At 47.8% G+C, this 20,000-nt stretch overlaps 2 protein-coding genes across 3 annotated transcripts in view; one reads left to right on the top strand and one right to left on the bottom strand.

Annotated features, from left to right (window-relative positions):
• The window catches only part of LOC147019699 (mucosa-associated lymphoid tissue lymphoma translocation protein 1 homolog), a 102,467-nt gene that overhangs the window by 14,180 nt on the left and 68,287 nt on the right, over positions 1–20,000 (bottom strand). The window contains 1 exon segment of the mRNA XM_085894353.1: positions 16,178–16,338. Coding sequence (XP_085750479.1) covers positions 16,178–16,338 — 161 coding nt within the window.
• The window catches only part of LOC147019700 (uncharacterized), a 74,865-nt gene that overhangs the window by 22,410 nt on the left and 32,455 nt on the right, over positions 1–20,000 (top strand). The gene's annotated exons all lie outside the window — the stretch shown is intronic.

Genomic DNA, 20,000 nt, shown 5'->3' with positions numbered 1-20,000 from the left:
GTTCGCTGGATGGTTCGCCAGCAGGAAGCCAGGGTCGAGACCCGTTCGCTCCTGCAGCGAGTCAGCAAGGCCAGGCCGCAGTGAAGGCCGGACGACCGAGGAGAACCGGACAAGTTGCTCATCAAGCCGCCCAAGCGACTGGCGCATTCGCGACGCACCGGGCCGAACAGAGACACCGTTGCCTCGTGGTGACCATCGAGTCACCACGAGGGTGGCCAGGTAGCCGGCCCGGTCTCTCAGCGCCTGTTCCGGTCATCCCGGCCCTGAGTACATTAAAGGCATACGAGCCCGGTTCTTTCTTTCTTGGGTTTTGCATGAAAGTCTGTGGGGCCTTTTCCTTAAGTAGAATCGTTGTTAAGTGCCTGCATGTACATTGCATAATAGACCGGCTGTAGGCTTTTGCTCTTGTCTTGTCCCCTATTCCCCCGTTGACTGCTTACCTGCTGGGTGAAAATAAACACCATATTGTTTGAATGTCAACCCGCTCGTTGCGTCACTTTCTCCATTGACTGCCATGATGCGTTCGGGAAATTAGCTGGCTGATTACAAAGCCGATAAAATAATCTGGTCCGACGGGATCTGGCGAATGAAAACCACTCTGCATTCGCAGACGGAACGAGCCGCTTAAGCGGCTCGTTTTCGTGCAGGCCCCGTCGAGGTATAAACTCCCGGTATTTCTGTCCGCGCGAATAGTTAGGTATATGGATAATTCGGCGATTGACCCTGTAGCGCGTGGGCAGAATAGTTGGCTGGTTTATGGTGCATTAAAAACACCCGTAGCTGGGTTTCGGCGTTTGTCCGGAAGCTACGACTGGATTGTTGCGTTCGGTGGACGCGTGGCCTGGATTGGGCTGAAAACGTCGTGCGCACGCCGAACCAGCGGAAATCTATAACACTGGTGTCAGCGATCGGGACAAGAACTCTCCCGTCTCCACATGAAATTAACGGGAATCGGACCAAGGGTGTGTAGAGCAATCCTCCGTTCCCATTAAATTATGAGCGTTCAAATTTTTATACCCGATACGCAAAATGGCGGTTCAAGGCGAGCGGCGGCAGGAGGGAATAGATTTAGAATTAAGCGAATCTATGGCCCAGGACGAAATCACCGTGCAGGACACTCCCATGCAGGAACTTTCCCCACAACTGAATCCGAAATGGGCGTGGCGGCTTTTGACACCCCCCCCTCCGTCAAATTCCTTCCCCGATTCCGGCCGAAACCGCGACCGAACGAGGCAAATCGGCTTCGTCGGGATCAGCTGACATCAACCGGTTGGGGGAAATGTTGATGCGGATGATGCAAGCGATGGGAAACGAGATGAAAGACGAAATGAAAGAAAACACACAGCAGATGGAAAGCAAAATGGATGAGATGATAAGCGATATGCGAACACTGCGGGGTGAAACGCAGAGCATGGGGCGAGGCCTGCAGACGGGCATAATGTCGATTGCATGTGGCGGAGACACCGAACCAACGAGGGGGATTGTGGATGGTGTCGGCCCCGCAATGGAGACGGGTGAGGTCACAATAATAAGGGAGAGCTCGTGGAGGTGACGGAGAAAGTAACGGTGACAGAGAGGGAAAAATGAAATTGGGAGATTGAAATGTGTCGGGCGAGACACGTAGAGACGAGGGAGATAATAAAAGAGACAACGGAAATAAAAACAGACATGGGAGATAGAGGGTGAACGAAATGAAACTAAAGACAAACACACACATGGAGTTAGCGAGGGACAATGGGGGTGAGCTGGCGGAATGTGTCGTGACCCGGTACAAGCAGCAGGATAGCCTCCTCCAGGAACGAGGGGATGGAATATGCCCCCTTGAAGCGGATCGCGACCAGGTGGGTTCGGTCGCGCCGTGCGAGTTAGGGGGGCGAGTGCTGTGAACGGGTACACGCGAAGCTTGGGGGGTATAGAGACCCCGGGAGTGCTTGTGGTGGCGTGAATCCACAGCGCGATTGTCCCGGTGTGTGTGCTTATGAGTGTGGCGAAATGCGTGTTAAAATGCACACATAGCATGAGTGAAATGGCGTGCGTGAAATTGCGTGCGTGAAATGGCGTGCTGAGTAAGATGGCGTGCGTGTAAATGGACAGATGGGTCCAGACAAGAGATAAGGGCCGTGCAGCGGCCGTAGCTATTTTGAGAACCGCGCCGTGTTCACGGGACGTGGTGTGCGGGGCCCGTTCGGCAGATAGCTAACGGCGCTCGCGCGCGCCCCTTCGTGGAGGGATTCCGGTGAGGGAACGTCCCACATATCGAAAAGGCCGTCGCGAGGACGGTTAAAATGGCGACGAGTGTTGGGTGGATTTGGAACACGCGGGTCCCCACGTGGACGCGTGTTCGGGGCATTTCGTACTGCATACCGCGTGTTCTGTTCGCGGAACACGCAGAGCGGGTTTCCAGAACGTTACGCGAGCGCCAGCTGCAGGCTCGGTGCAAGTGTGACGTCATTGGCGGGAATCTCGTGGCACGAATGCCGGACAAACAGTGCACGTCCCGTGTGGGGAATTCCCCGCGAGCGAGCGCTATTCGGAATTGGCGGAGTGACGTCATTACCGCACGAATTGGCCCTTGGAAGGGACGTCGGTATCACCCATAAGGACGAACGGGCGTGCCGTAACCCACCGCCATGGAGGTGCAGAGAAGGGAGAAAAGTCTCGCTTCCAGTACGCGATCCCAGGCAGGGGGTGGGAAACCCCCTTGCTTTTGGCACAGGAAGCATGAGTTAGTAGGATGGGTTAGCGATAGTTTGACCGGCTTCATGGGGACAAGTCCTCATGGGGCCCGTGGAATGGTTAGTTAGTGGGAATTTCAGTTTAGATTTAGAATGGAAAATGGGAATTTTTGATTTTTTTGGAGGCAGAGACAGACTTTGAGTGTGTAGAGGGGATGTAGCTTAAGGCGCTGTCACACCTTGACGATTTAGCCAGCGTATGCCGACTTCTGAAAAATTTGTCAAAAACGCTGGTAGACGTCGAATACGTTATGGGTAAGTTTTGTATACGTTAAGAGCACGCTGAAAAACACTGCCATACGTTGTAGTACGCTGGCTTTAATCGTACTTGGCGGTTGTCCTCAAACTTTAACATGCTTGAAATTTTACGACGTATGGCAGCGTATGGCTCACACGTTCCGCTACGCTGGCCATAAGTTGTAGGCACGTAACGCGATCGTTGACACACGTCGACACACGTTACTTGTAAGTTACTCATAAGTCGAAACACGTCAAAGTAATGGTCAGCGTCAGTGTTCCAGACTCCCTGGTTTTTTTTTTTTTCTTCAGTATGACGGTGATGTTGACACTTCGAATTCTAGTGCGGTTATAATATAATATAATTAATAGGCTACCGCTCAACGATTTAAATCATAACCGCACTAGAAATCGAAGTGTCAACATCACCGTCATACCGAAGAAGAAAAAAAACCCCCAAAAAAAAAAAAACGGAGTCTGGAACACTGACGCCAACCATTACCTCAACGTTTTTTGACTTATGAGTAACGTACAGGTAACGCATGTCGACGTGTGTCAACGATTTAAATCATAACCGTCATACCGAAGGAAAAAAAAAACAGGAAGTCTGGAACACTGACGCTAACCATTACCTTGACGTTTTTCGACTTATGAGTAACGTACAAGTAACGTATGTCGACGTGTGTCAACGATCGCGTAGCGTGCCCACAACTTATGCCAGCGTATGCGGAACGTGTGTCATACGTCAAGTACGTCGAGAAATTTTCAACATGCTGAAAATTTAGACGTACTCGACATGTGACGACGTATGCCAGAAAACTACGACGTATGCCAGCGTGCTCTTAACGCATACAAACGAAACGTTAACGTATCTTAACGAAGTGAGAGGGGCGGATCCAGCCTGGGTGAAGGTGAAAAGGGGGAGGGCGCTGATTTCGGGTGGCAAAGCCCACCGCGGCCCTCCCCTTAGGGCTAGAAAGGGCCGCGTTCGCCGACAAGTGTGTTGTTGTTGGCTGGGTTGGAGAGCGGTTAGTTGAGAGCCGTTGGAGAGATGCCGAGCCACCGGCAGGAATTGAGCCGTTGGAGTTCAGAGTGGAAGGGTTGGAGAGCCTCTGGGAGCTGGTGAAGAGCAGTGAAGTTCGTTTGCTGGAAGGTTCGCCAGCAGGAAGCCGGGGTCGAGACCCGTTCGCTCCTCCAGCGCGTCGTCGGCTAGGCCAGGCTGCAGTGAAGGCCGGACAACTGAGGAGAACCGGACAAGCTGCTCATCAAGCCGCCCAAGCGACTGGCGCGTTCGCGACGCACCGGGCTTAACGGAGACACCAGGGGTCGCCGATAAAAAGGACCCATCGAGTCACCATGAGGGTGGCCAGGTAGCCGGCCCAGTCTCTCAGGGCCTGTTCCGGTCATCCCGGCCCTTAGTACATTAAAGGCTCACGAGCCCGGTTCTTTCTTTCTTTCTTGGGTTTTGCATGAAACTCTGTGGCACCTTGTCCTTAAGTAGAATCGTTGTTAAGTGCCTGTGTGTACATTGCATAATAGACATCGGCTGTAGGCTTTTGCTCGTGTCTTGTCACCTATTCCCCCGTTGACTGCTTACGTGCTGGGTGAAAATAAACACCATATTGTTTGAATGTCAACCCGCTCATTGTGTCACTTTCTCCATTGACTGCCATGATTCGTTCGGGAAATTAGTTGGCTGATTACATAGCCAATAAAATAATCTGGTCCGATGGGATCTGGCGAATTAAAACTGCTCGGCATTCGCATACGGAACGAGCCGCTTAAGCGGCTCGTTTTCGTGCAGGCCCCGTCGAGGTATAAACTCCCGGCATTTCTGTCCGTGCGAATACTTAGGTATATCGATAATTCGGTGATTGACCCTGTAGCGCGTGGACAGAATAGTTGGCTGGTTTATGGTGTATTAAAAACACCCGTAGCTGGGATTCGGCGTTTGTCCGGAAGCTACGACTAGATTGTCGCGTTCGGTGGATGCGCAGCCTGGATTGGGCTGAAAAGGTCATGCGCACGCCGAACCGGCGGAAATCTATAACAATATATAATATATATATATATATATATATATATATATATATATATATATATATATATATATATATATATATATATATATATATATATATATATATATAGTCATGCGCCTCTTTACGACGTTCCGGGCAACGACGGATCGCATATACGATGGATCTGCCAGCTCTGAAAAAAAAAATGCAGCTGAAAAATTCCTATCGTCGAGTGATGAAGCTGACGTAGCGCTGCCAGTTGTATAAAAATAGCACATACAATTATGTACGCTGTACAGTACATAATACTTCATAATGGTAATAAACGACAGTGTGGCCCTGTTATAATGCGATCGTTGAGGTCCATAAAATGTCATTGCGAAAAAAGCAGGGTCGTGCTAAATCGGGATTCAAGGAAATCGGCTTTCAAACTGAGCCAATGTTTGCACGTTTACCTTCTATCAAGTAAATTACCTTTGAATTGAAGAATTCCGCGAATAAATCGTTTTTACAGTTGAAATTATAACACAAATTTCTTTTTGGTGAAGCTTTTCCTGTTGTTAAAACAATTGCACTGTTCCGAAAAAATATATATATATATATATATATATATATATATATATATATATATATATATATATATATATATATATATATATATATATATATATATATATATATCACAATTGACAGGAGCTCGTTTCTTCATTTATAAATTATAACATCGATGCAATGATTACGTATTTATAAAATCCAAACGCTATTTATTCATCTCTCTATAATCGATGCGAGAGGAGATTGTAAGCTGCTGCTAACAACACCGATGGCTGTCATGAACAGCACAAAAGTAAAACTAACGTGTCTTCCGTCTCTCTTGGATGTGTGTTACAATTGCCGACAGTATTCAGTACAGTAACATGCTGTGCAGGTTTGTATCCGAGGAGCAATAGGATACACCATATAGCCGAGGTGTGTAGTTTTGTGTAAGTGCGATGTTCGAAAACGAAAACGAAAAAAAAAAATATGTTCGCACAACGACGACATCGCTTAACGACGCATTTCTCAGAACGTAACCCCATCGTTAAATGGCGCATGACTGTATATATTGTGACGTCCACGGGACTTGAACAGTCCCGCCAACGTAGAATGAGCCGAAACGATGGAGGCGGTTTATTTATTTATAACCCAAACATGGCGGTTCTAATCGCTCTACCGCAAACGGGACGAGGAAGGTGGCACGAGTCACTTTTCACTGAGTTGATGATGTTTATTTGTTTTTATTATTGACCAGAAATAACAAGACTCGGCAAGAAGAGGGATCCGGGGTGATTCGACGGGATGGTGTGGGATCGGGCGTGGGGAAAAACACAGACAATTCCAATGAATATACAGTTCTCAATCCCTCTAAGGCACCAAGCGCACACACACACACACACACACACACACACACACACACACACACACACACACACACACACACACACACACACACACACACACACACACACACACACACACACACACACACACACACACCCACACACACACACACACACACACACACACACACACACAAACACACACAAACACACACAAACACACACAAACACACACAAACACACACAAACACACACAAACACACACACACACACACACACACACACATAAACACACACACACACACCGTAGCTATTTCTGGTGGTCAGGCTGGACCGTGGTGTGGACGCAACTGTCCCTGGATCGGCGTCGGACGAGCTGGCCTTGCTCTCGTCAGGGGGGCAGGAGAAACCGTGGTGCTGTCGACCTCCTGGTCTTGGCCCAAGTCCGCTCACAGCCGCCAGGGAACCAGTTCTGGCGCCAAGTTGTGAGCAGGAGAGGGAGGCAGGTCCGCCCGCCGTTCGACCCCGTACTCCGAGTCAGCAGAACCCCAGAGCCAACCAAGGTGAGGCACGAGGCTCAGCAAGGCTCCAAGACACGATCAAGAACACGATCGAATCAGCACAACAACAAGGATGCTCCCCGCGCAACAGCCTCCCCACCAAAAAAACACGATCTTTTGGTTGTAATCTTCTTCCTCTTCCTTTTCGACCCCGAACAGAACCTTTTTTATCCTCCTGTCCTCGTCACTTCCAATCAAGCCGTTTATTGGCCCACCGCCGTCGCCTTCGGCCAATCGTGATCACGGGGCGGAGCCATCCGCTGCACTGTCCTGTGACGTCACGGCCAGTCTCCAGAGAATACCAAAAGGGGTTTACGCAGACACACTTACCCTATCCCGTGTCCCTATCTAATTACGTGACAATTATCATTTCCCCCCTTGAAGAAATGAACATTTACTAGACAACTTATCACCACTGAATTGCTACTTATTACATCGACATCCTGGTAAACTCGAACAGCATGGCATACCTAATTAAACATCCTAATTACCCTTTGAATGCATACCCCCCTCAAACGTAACACTGCCCCCTCCTCTGGTACCGCAGCTCCTGCAAGGTATATCACAGGCGCTACCGTACCAGCCTTAACACTTACTGACTCACACCTAATTAACCTAACGAAATAAAGTAGGAGGGGCAATGGGCAGCGAGTCGCAGCTAACTTACCTATCCTGCTTAATGTACTACCCACTTATGGCCTTATCCTCGCCTAAACAATCATTCGTTTTTTTATTTTTATTTTATTTTATCACATGAGAGCACTGAGCGAAGTTGCACTCCATCTTCTGCATCATCGCTCTTGCCCAGCACTCTTCCAGTGATCTGGGGAGGGGAAACAAAAGGTTCCACAAAAACACAACACTTATACTTTACATTCCTACTCTAAGCCTTAACGACACTATTCACAGGATATTTACACTTGACCGCCTCCCCCAGTGGATGCTAATAGACCCAGCGTTACCTGGGGAGCCAATTTTCAAATATGCTGGCCCCAAAATTATGCGGACATCATGCCCTTGCTGCACATGTCAAGTTGTGCGGGATCGAGTGGGACTCATACATCTTCACAACACTCACACCATGGTCATCATCACATTTCTAGGTCATGGTCCTCATTTTAATCATGCAGGCTGAATCCCGTCATGGCCGTGGGGTGGGTTACCACAAGATGATGGGGGCATCTCAGGTGCAACCATGCCCACAGGTAAGCTTTAGTCCAACCCAGACGTTTCTCCGCCCCGCTCCCTTTGATTCCCTCCCCCCTGGTAGCCATCAGCTCTAATCCCGTACAACACTCTGGAAGGGGTCTCACTGGCTCCTCTGGCCTTCCTGGGTCGCCAAGGTCCTACCCGCCTTGGTCGCCCAACCAGACCCTCTCCCAGTTGCCTCCAGACACTGTCACCATTAGCCACCAGGTGGTGAATCTCCTTGAAGGGGGTCGCAATTCACGCTCACCGTGAGCTTCAGCAATCCCTGTGGACAAGCACATCATCCCCACCCACAAAACCCACATGACTCCCCCACCCCATCGGCCTTACATGTGACACCTGCATTTCTAACACTTCACCGACCATGACCTTCCCTGTTACCACACCATGTCCAATAAAAAATCAATGTGTGCACCATACATTTCACTACTTCACTTAAAACAACTCACACAGCACTTCTCACCCGATCCACGCACCAGCCATTGGACAGCCACTCGTGCCCGCTTCATTTCCAATTACCCCCTGTCCCGATTGTCACTGAAACCCAGCAGAACTTACAAACCCATGCCAATTTTCCCACAATTCATTTTTTTTCCACCAAAGGAGGGCACTTCGCCACAATCTCAGCAGCCGAGCATGGCCGTATATGCTCAGCCCGATCTAGTCTCCCGGACCCCCGACAGTGATCTCCGGACCCGACCTATGAAAGGGCATCTCGGATAGACCTGGCGGTTCAGCAGGAGGATTCACCCTCTCCGAGTCTAAAAGTCTATTGGAGGGTCCCTCCATCGCCGGGTACTGGCAATATCGTTGCATGTGTCCTCTTCGCCCGCACCGGAAACAACTCCCCATAAAAGGCCCCCGTAAGTATCGATGAAATGTCTCTTCCGGTTCCGGACCCCCTCAGCCATAATCGAATTGCTCTATTGGCTGGGCTGGACTCCGCCGCTTTGGCGCACCAACTACCGAATTACCCCTTATCAAACTTGACAGTTTCTGGCAAATTTCCTGAAACATTTGGGTAATGCCAATTTCTCCCAGCCCCCCTCCCTGATCCTGGATCTCCGCCTGTCGGATCGTCACCGATGGCCTCTCTGGAACCCGACCCGGCCGGCTCCACGAGGCCAGCCTGGCCGCGCACTCGGCCGCTCAGTGAACGGTGGGTGGATCCTGTAGCTCCACCAGCGCTCGGACCTCAGGGTCAGGAAGAGCAGCTAAAAATTTCTCGAGTGCCAGTCTGTCCCACGCCTCCACTGTAAGGTCCCGATACGCGATCCTGACTGATTGGTAAATGTCCTGTGCCAGCTCCTGCACTGTCTCACCCGGCTTTAATCTGCGGTGCTGGAGCTGGGTGGGCCCGCACCAGATCACAGTTTGCCGCGAACCCAAACCGACGGCTCAACGCCTCGCAAATGTGGGAGCTGGTCAACATCCCCTCCGCGATCACGTTTAACACATCTGCGGCTGGTCCCCGCAACGTTGCCACCAAATTCCCTGTACGTTCCTGCTCATTCCACCCGTTTAGTCGGGAAATGCACTCAAATTGCGTCAGAAAAGCTTCAACGCTCCCTGACCCGTCAAAATTTACCAGTGGGATCACTTTTACGGTGGCCCGCTTCTCAGTTTCTCCCTTGTCCGAATCCAGCCCAGGGATCAAACACCCTTGTGGCTGCGTATCCAATTTCGGAGCCCACTGTGGCCAAAGATGTTTTGTGGTGAGGGTCTCATGGGTCAATTTTGCCTCCTGTTCCAAACGTTGAATGGACCGATTCACCTCTTCCCGCAGGATCCTCTGGGCCCGCACCACCTCCTCCAAGGCTCCGTTGCGAGTTTGTAGCTGCTCCTCAACCAACCCGGACACTCTACTTACAAAAGACGGCTCTACCAGGCCTTTATCCAAGACTTCATCTTGGCTCATAATTTTATCTTGTTCGTCCAAACGAGCCTCCAATCCTTTTACCTCCTCCGCCAAATTCATCCCTTGCTTCCTCAGCTCTCCCCACTCTTCAACTTGCAGCTGCATACGAGCATCCACACAGGCACGATGACGTTCCAGGCTTTCATCCACTTTATCAACCCGAATGTTCGTTGCATCAATTTTATCTACCAATTTTTTTTGTATATTTTCCCCCTCCAATGTAATTTCTACCTTTGTTTCCTTCAATCTAGCCTCGAATTTGCTTTGTATTTCTCCCAATTTAACATCCACACACTCCTGCATCTCAGTTTTCATTTTCTCCATCTTTTCCCCCAATTCATCCCTCATTAAATCAATCCCTGCACCCAACTGTACCCCCATTACCCCCAATTGATCTGTCATTTCTGCCCCCTGTGCCGTCATTTTTGCCATTTGTGCCGTCATTTCTGCCCTCTGTGTCACGAATTGATTTTCCATTTGTGCCGTCATTTCTGCCCTCTGTGCCGTCATTTCTGCCCTCTGTGTCACGAATTGATTTGCCATTTGTACCATCATGTCCGCTATTAAACGTTCCAACAGTGTCTGGATCGACATCGCACCGGTTTCCGGCGCTGCCGGCCCCGTTACGGGCGATGAAGCACGGTCCACGCTCGGAATAGGGGAGGTTCCAACCCTACCCCCGTCTCTCCCTTCTTCCCCCGACTCGCTGCCAGACACGTGGCCTTCCTCCTCAAACATCTGCACATCCGCCATGGTGCAGAAGTCCCGTTTGCCACCAATTAATTTAAATTTGAAAAATCCCGCCAAAATTTTCCCGCGCTGGCACGCTTTTCTGCAGTAATTTTATATTCCAATTCGTGGCGAGATTTTAATCTTGGTATATAATTTAGAGGGGTTCGAACATCCCACTCCTGACACCAATGTGACGTCCACGGGACTTTCACAGTCCCGCCAACGTAGAATGAGCCGAAACGATGGAGGCGGTTTATTTATTTATAACCCAAACATGGCGGTTCTAATCGCTCTACCGCAAACGGGACGAGGAAGGTGGCACGAGTCACTTTTCACTGAGTTGATGATATTTATTTGTTTTTCTTATTACCAGAAATAACAAGACTCGGCAAGAAGAGGGATCCGGGGCGATTCGACGGGATGGTGTGGGATCGGGCGTGGGGAAAACACAGACAATTCCAATGAATGTACAGATCTCAAACCCTCTAAGGCGCCAAGCACACACGCACACACACACACACACACACACACACACACACACACACACACACACACACACACACACACACACACACACACAAAACTTAGCTATTTCTGGTGGTCAGGCTGGACCGTGGTGTGGACGCAACTCTCCCTGGATCGGCGTCGGACGAGCTGGCCTTGCTCTCGTCAGGGGGCAGGAGAAACCGTGGTGCTGTCGACCTCCTGGTCTTGGCCCAAGTCCGCTCACAGCCGCCAGGGAACCAGTTCTGGCGCCAAGTTGCGAGCAGGAGAGGGAGGCAGGTCTGCCCGCCGTTCGACCCCGTACTCCGAGTCAGCAGAACCCCAGAGCCAACCAAGGTGAGGCACGAGGCTCAGCAAGGCTCCAGGACACGATGAAGAACACGATCGAATCAGCACAACAACAAGGACGCTCCCCGCGCAACAGCCTCCACACCAAAAAAACACGATGTTTTTGTCCAGATCTTCTTCCTCTTCCTTTTCGACCCCGAACAGAACCTTTTTATCCTTGGTCCTCGTCACTTCCAATCGAGCCGTTTATTGGCCCACCGCTGTCGCCTTCCGCCAATCGTGATCACGGGGCGGAGCCATCCGCTGCCCTGTCCTGTGACGTCACGGCCAGTCTCCAGAGAATACCAAAAGGGGTTTACGCGGACACACTTACCCTATCCCGTGTCCCTATCTAATTACGTGACAATTATCATTTCCCCCTTGAAGAAATGAACATTTACTAGACAACTTATCACCACTGAATTGCTACTTACTACATGGAGATCCTGGTAAACTCGAACAGCATGGCATACCTAATTAAACATCCTAATTACCCTTTGAATGCATACCCCCCCCTCAAACGTAACAATATATATATATATATATATATATATATATATATATATATATATATATATATATATATATATATATATATATATATAAAATTGTGTGTGCTCCTATGTTTATCATGCGTTATTCAAAAGGGTTCCTGCTGTTGGCAGATAATAAGAATGACCGCACTGTGGTCACAACCGGCGATAAAATCCAGTAATGGCCGATTGGAAAATGCGCGTTCAAAGCACTTTCAAAAGATGAGCAGCGTGATTGGGAAACATTTAATGCGCTTCAACGATTAACTCAACACCTCTCATCCCCGTCACCCTCCCCCATGGTTATATCAGAATGAGCTAATTTGTCTTACGGTCACAGATTGTTTAACCCCAATATAGGCCCGTTCAAAAATTACGTAACACTATTTTCTTCAGGAGGCGTGTACCGTTTGTGCTGATGGGCTTGATTAATTCTTACATTTGACATTGATTAGTTTTTTTGTGGCCCCCCCCATCTTGATTAACACTCGGCGCAATCAAAGCCAATGGAAATCTGACGCAATAAAGCAGCAGAGTGTAAAATCAGTAAAGGCCTCATGTGTTAGGCCCATCAGAAAACCAAGATGGCGGCCATATCATTTTGTTTGGGTGCTGTGGTTGGTGGAGACAAGCGACAGATGTGGGTGTGATCCGGTGGCTGTCAGACCAATGGGTGCACATTTCAAAAATTGACCCCCAATAAGAAGAACAGCAGCAACACAAAGCTCTTGTAAACCTGCGACAGGTCACAGGTAAAAATGTCACCATTGGAATGGCTTCAGCTCCTAAGTTCGCTTCTTCTTCTTCAACCCTGGAAAGACGTGTTTTTAAAACAGGCATCTATGTTTAAATGGACAGAAATTTTTGCAACAAGTAAATCAATTATCAGCTTTCCAATGGTACCATTTTTGTTCCCTGCACTTCCGAGACAATCGGAGGACAGGACATTAAAATGAGCTCCGTCCATATACTCTAGTTTTGTGTACATGATGCATCAAAAACCGTTGAACATTTAACTTTCATATTGCAGATATCTATTCCTCATGACAATATCTATCCTGCTTAAATCACAGTGGTGATTGGCTGAATTCTGTTGCCATGGCAACCGCCTCAGTAACTTGGCTTGTGTACGCAATATTTCAAAAACCACTGAATATTCAGCATTCATATTGCAGACATCTATTCTTCATACCGTCCAAAAGGAGGGTGACCGAGAGTATCAGCTCCTTATTGCTATTGTAAGAACTAGTACGGGCCCGTAGGTGTGGGCCCGTAGGTGCATGCCAGTATGTGCAGTCCTCTCTCGCCCCCTCTCTCTCGCTCCCCCTCTCTCTCCCCTCCTCTCTCTCCCCCCTAGTCTCGCCCTTCCTCTCTCCCCCCTCCTCTCTCGCCCCATCGCTCTCACCCCCACTCTCTCGCCCCCCTCTCTCGCCCCTCTCTCTGTAAATGTATTCACAAATGTCTACCACGCACAACAATTAATTCAAACCTTTGGAAAAAAACAGCTTTCAAACCCTTGGGAAACTGCTGTTTCCCTTGGGAAAATTCAAACCTTTGGATTAATTAATAATTTGAACAATTAATTCGAACCTTGGGAAAAAAACAGCTTTCAAACCTTGGGAAACACTTGGGAAACAGCTGAAACTGATAAAGAACGATATCAAACCTTGAAAAGGCACATACGTCCCCAGCGTCGATTGTGACGTCATACCAAACAAAGAAGAAGAATTGTGACGTCAATCGTGCAAAAATAAATAAATAAACATTAATTGTGACGTCATAGCACCGTGTCTTGTCATTGGTTGACAGATAAATGGCCGTAACTTGGGAACCGCTTATCCGATTGATATCAAACCTTGAAAAGGCACATCCGCGGGGCCCCGGCAATATTCCTGGCAAGTTTCAATCAGATCGGACCGTCAATCGTGCAAAATAAATAAATAAATAAACATTGTTGGTGACGTCATTAGACAGTGTCTTGTCATTGGTCGACATATAAATGGCCGTAACTTGGGAACCGCTCGTCCGATTAATATCAAACCTCGAAAAGGCACATCCGTGGGTCCCCAGCAATATTCCTGGCAAGTTTCAATCAGATTGGACCGTCAATCGTGCAAAAATAATAATAATAATAATAATAAATTAAATAAATAAACATTAATTGTGACGTCATAGCACCTTGTCTTGTCATTGGTCGACAGATAAATGGCCGTAACTTGGGAACCGCTCGTCCGATTAATATCAAACCTCGAAAAGGCACATCCGTGGGTCTCCAGCAATATTCCTGGCAAGTTTCAATCAGATTGGACAGGTGGTCGTCGAGAAACGGCGGTCGCAGACAAACAGACGGACAGACAAACAGACACACACACAGAGATTGCTGGAATTATAGATAGACTAGTACGTGCCCGTAAAAAAAAATAATAATAATAATAAATAAATATTCAAACCGCGAGCAAGAAACAACAACCACACAGGCCGTTTCTTCGCTCTCGCATGCCCGTACGTGCGTGGCCCGGAAGTTCGCATATTATTCGCAGTTACGATTATTCGCAATTTAGTTTTAATGCCCAACAGAGATTGCTGGAATTATAGATAGATGACACGTGTATATATACATGGAAGGATGTTTCTCCTTTTAGTAATAGATTGTAAAAAAAATTTCACTTTTTTTTTTTCATGAACCTTTGCTAAAAGCAACGTTAAGTTGATGAGAGTGAGTATATCACCATGGAAACCCAGATGCAGCTGACTGAGCATTATCTCTTTGTTCCTCATAGCAGTTAGCATATTCTTTATTATAAATATTCTGTTGTTTATCAGATATTGCCTATATTGCTCGACGATCGCCCAGTTGAAAAAACATCTATGAACAACAATAAGTTAACTCCCTGCTTGCCACCAGTAGCTGAACCGAGCTTAGAATCCTTTCCGATTTGTCGTAAAGGATTGACGACAACACGGGCCGTCTTTGCAACAGAAAACAAGTCAATATTTGTTCCCTTGCAAATAACTTCAATGCAGGAGAGGTCTATTTGGCCCATCAAGCCCACACAATGGTTGCCAGCCTATAGTTGTTTGTCCATTCTACATCCTTTTTAAATGCTGAGTGTCAAGCAAAGAATCGGCACGTTCCATTTGTAATGGTCTTTGGTATGTATGACAGCCAGGGTCCTGTTCAAACTGCCGACCTACCAGACTCACAGCGGATGCTGCAACATAACATCGAACACCACCGAGTCTAATCAGTATAATAAAGAAGTCTTCATGGCATCCCATCATCTACGATTCTATCAAGTAAAATTTGTTGATGTAATGTTTTTTTATGCTTCTGCACCAAGGGTGCCGGAGGCATTATGTTTCTGGGTTGTCCGTCCGTCCGTATTTTCATTTACGCGATAACTCAAGAAGCAAATTGTAGAATTTCATCAAACTTGGTAAAAAGATAAATTAAGACAGGGCAATTAAGTGATTAGATTTTGGGCCAGATGTGATCAAGATCAAGGGTCAAACGTCAAGGTCAAACTGAAATTTTACTGTTTACGCCCTAACTCAAATATTGGACAGAATTTCATCAAACTTGGTACAAAGGTAAAGTTAGGCAAGGCAATTAACTGATTAGATTTTGGGCCAGATATGATAAAGGTCAAAGGTCAAATATGTCAGTACTCAAGTGTTTGTGCGGGAGAGCGGAGACATACCCGTTGACTGCGCGCAGTTGAATTACTCTAGTTTCTTTTATTTCAACACGCTCGTCACCATTCTTCAGGAAAGGGTGTTTATTGTACTTGCTATTTTATTTAATCGACGGCCAAGACTCGACGAGTTAGCTGCGAGACAATACAATATGAGAACCAACCATCAAAAGGACCGTATCCGAACGTTTAAAATCTCTTAACGTGTTATGCTATTTTTATGTATTTGTACCGTGAAGGATATTATTGCATGAATGAGTGTGTACTAATAAATCATTCTCAAGCACCACAATAAATTCCGAGTGACAAGTTCTGATTACCCAGTACCTTGGGGAAGTCCTCCAGCATAACGGTAGACCATTCGACATCGAAACTTTTTTTCATTTGTAATGTTGTGTACACGACCAGGACATTGGAGTACTCTGCGGTAAAAGCGAGCCGTACATGGAATCCATCCCCCATGTCTAACTGCAAAGGCCCAGGTAAGTCTGCAGAAGGAAAGAGATGTCATCCAATATCCCACACACCACACACCATACACATATACACAGCTGTATGTATCCAAATGCTAATTTCGATAATCTCTGATCACTTTATTGAAAAGATTCCCCCAGAGATATAAATACCCTATTGCTCAAAACGAGAACAGCACTCCATAGAGCGAACACCTCCGCCAGGCTGAACAGTTTACATTTTGTATCCCATTGATAGACCGGATCTGAATCTGGACCTCACCAAAATCGAAGCGGCTTGTTTTTGTCATCTAATCAACTCATCCACCAAGTTTTGTCTTTACTTCTTGAAATGCTTTGCTACATATCATATTGGGCCTTATCTCTCAATAGTGAAGAATCACTTCGAAAAATAAAAAAAAATTTTGATCGTATCTGGATCCGGATTCAAATCTTCATTAAAATGAAACTAATTTCTCCTCGTCACACACCCAACCTGTCCACCAAGTTTTGTCCGGATCCATCCACAACTTTTTGAGATATCCTGTTTGCAGCCAGACAGGAGTGAAAGCAACCTCCGTCCACCATCGGTGGTGCAAAGGAACACCTGTTAAAAATAATTTAACATATGGACTTGCAGTTTTATTTTAGGGTCTAAAGATTTCCAGAAAGATTATCATTCACAAGACATGCACAGGATATTTAATCTCAACATCACATATCATCTAACATCCTACGCACAATATGCATATATCTCAAAAAGCTTTGGACGAATTTGATGAAGAGGTTGGATGTGCGACAGGGACAAATCGATTTGATTTGTGTGAAGATCAAAATTGGGATTCGATAATTTTTTTTTATTTCTCAAGTGATTCTTCACCATTGAGAACTGGGGCCAAAAAGGATTTCTTCTTTTTTAATGGCCACCATTATCCCACCTTTTTGTGGGGTCGGCTGGAGGAAGCTTGGCTGGATTTTTACGAACCGGCTGACCAGGCTTGATGTTCGACTAATTAGGGCAGGAATTTGGAATTTGCCCATGGTGCCGGTGATAGCTCGCCTACTCTTCGGGGAGGGCACCATGTCCACTAATGAATGCTGTCAGAAGGGATTTCCATTCAATGTCCATCCGAGGGATGACAAACACATTGATGAATCAGCTTGCCTGTGAAACACCAGAATGACCGTTTTATAGCTTGGTCGGGAATCAAACCCAGGTTAGACAACTTGGAAGCGAGTGTGCATACCTCTAGGCCGAGGGCATCCTGTCAGCCTTGGGGCCAAACCAATATAAAGCATGATATTTCAAAAAGTTGTGGACAACTTCTAACAAAACAATGTGGATGAGTTGGTGAGATGACGAGAACAAGCCAATTAGATTTTGGTTCAGGTCCGGATCCCATCAGGTCAGGTCAGGTATGGGAGCATGTGCCAGAACAGCGCGTCGCTATGTCCACTTTCCGCCGGTACTCCAGGGGCCTCCGTCTGGCCATCCCCCAGGCAGATGCCAGGCCCATCCCCATCTCCTTGAGATGATGGTCAACCTGCTGCAACCACGAGGCACGTGGTCGGCCCACTGGTCTCCTCCACTCACGAGACTCCCCCACTGAGAGAATCTGGTGAGCAGGATCAGCGTTAGGAAAACGAGCCACATGTCCATACAGCCACAACTGACGCTCACGGACTATGCAGGTAACAAATCTCATCCGAGTCTCTCTCAGCAACCGCTCGTTGGACACAAAATCCGACCAGCGATAGCCAAGGATTCTCCGAAGAGACCCGGTACCAAAGGAATTAAGTCTCCGTCTCAAATCGTTTATTGGTCAGAGTCCAAATCTCGCATCCATAGAGCAAGACTGGAAGTACCAAGGACCTGAAGACTCGGACTTTCGTCCTCCCACACAGGTACCGGCAGCGCCACACCCCATGATCCAGTGAATCCATGACTCCCCAGGCCCGACCCAGACGTCTATTGACCTCTGACTCACAGCCAGCAGAGACATGAATATCACTGCCAAGGTAAGTGATACATCCTCACCTCAACATCCTCAACATCCTCACCACAAACAGACACAGACAGGACAGCAGCATCCAAGATGTCACCGAAAGCCTGGATCTTAGTTTTGACCCAAGAAACCCGTAATCCCAGCGGCTCCGACTCCTCATTCAGCACCTCAAGGGCTCCCAAAAGGATGTCTAAAGTTTCCGCAAAGATGACTGCATCATCTGCAAAATCAAGGTCCGTGATCTTGACATTCCCAAAGGAAGCACCACAGCTTGATCTCTCCGACATCCTCCCTAAAATCCAGTCCATACAAGTGCTGAAAAGTGTGGGGGCCAGTACACACCCCTGACGAACTCCAGTAATAACTGAAAATAAGTCAGAGATGGTACCACCACACTTCACAGCACTCTCAGTACCAGAGTAGAGTTCAGACATCAGATCGATCAGTTTTGGTGGCACCCCACGAAGACCAAGAATCCTCCAGAGGACATCCCGATTCACTGAATCGAATGCTTTACAGAGATCAACATAAGCTGCAAGCAGCCCCTGCCAAAACTCTCGTCTGCGTTCGGTGAGGACACGAAGAGCAAGGATACGGTCAATCGTTGACCTCTCTGGTGTAAAGCCTGACTGCTCTGGACGCTGGTGCTCAAGCAGATGGTGGCGAACCCAATCAAGAATTATCCAAGCAAAGACCTTGCCCGGCACTGAGAGCAGCGTCACCCCTCGGTAGTTGTTGCAGTCTTGGCGATCACCCTTCCCTTTCCAGAGAGGAACAACAAGGCCCCTCTTCCAATCAGTTGGATGATGCCTGTGTTCCAGGCAGAGTACAAAACTGCATGCAATGACACGAGTGCAGCATTTCCACCAGCCTTGAGAAGTTCAGCATGGATGCCACAGATCCCTGGAGCTTTGCCCCGTTTCAACCGGTTCACCGCAGCCCGTGTTTCCACAAGCGAAGGTGGACCACAGTTGATTCGAGGGTCAGCAACAGGCATTGTAACACCCTTGACGTCCAACTCCGACACACTCTCCCGCAATCTGACCCAGGGATGTTACCCCGTGGTTTCCCTCCTATCATCAAAGATTGGGGGTCCCAAAGGCTTTGCCCCAATCCCGTCATCCAGTGAGCTGCCTACGAAGGGAAGCTGCACAGGAGGTACTCCCACGGAGTGGGTTTTCAGATTTCTTTGCGTTTTTGTGTTTTGCGGAATGAAGGGTTTTACGGTGGCCGGAGTGCAAATCCTGCCACCAACCTCCTAATAAAAAAGTAACCCAACTGCGGGAGGACGTCCGCAGACACAGTTGGGCAGTAGATCTGGATGGCCGTTGGCTCACAAGTAGCTCCTCCGCCCTTTGACAGGTTTTGTTTTTAATCCTGCTGGGTGTCCATATCCAAACACCCTCCTCACCAGAAAACCTGGTGGGGGAGACGGTTTAGTCGCCGCCAACCCGACCATGGAACAGGTTAGTACAGGTTTACATGGTACCTGTAGCAGGTCACAGATCTAACCTGACCTGACCTGATCCTATCAGTGGGATACAAAATGTAAACTGTTCAGCCTCGTGGAAGTACGAGTGCCGTTCTTGTTTACTCTTGTGCGATTGTCATTGCACAACAACAACAACATCAACAAGTCATTCCAGAACAAGTTGCAAACTTCACAAAATGTGCATGAGACAAGTATAATGT

The sequence above is a fragment of the Eptatretus burgeri genome, chromosome 9 (assembly GCF_056783735.1).
Source record: "Eptatretus burgeri isolate ZD-2024b chromosome 9, Ebu_testis_v1, whole genome shotgun sequence".
Taxonomy (NCBI): domain Eukaryota; kingdom Metazoa; phylum Chordata; class Myxini; order Myxiniformes; family Myxinidae; genus Eptatretus; species Eptatretus burgeri.
Note: the sequence above shows the minus strand (reverse complement) of the source record. Positions and strands in the feature narration are given on the sequence as shown.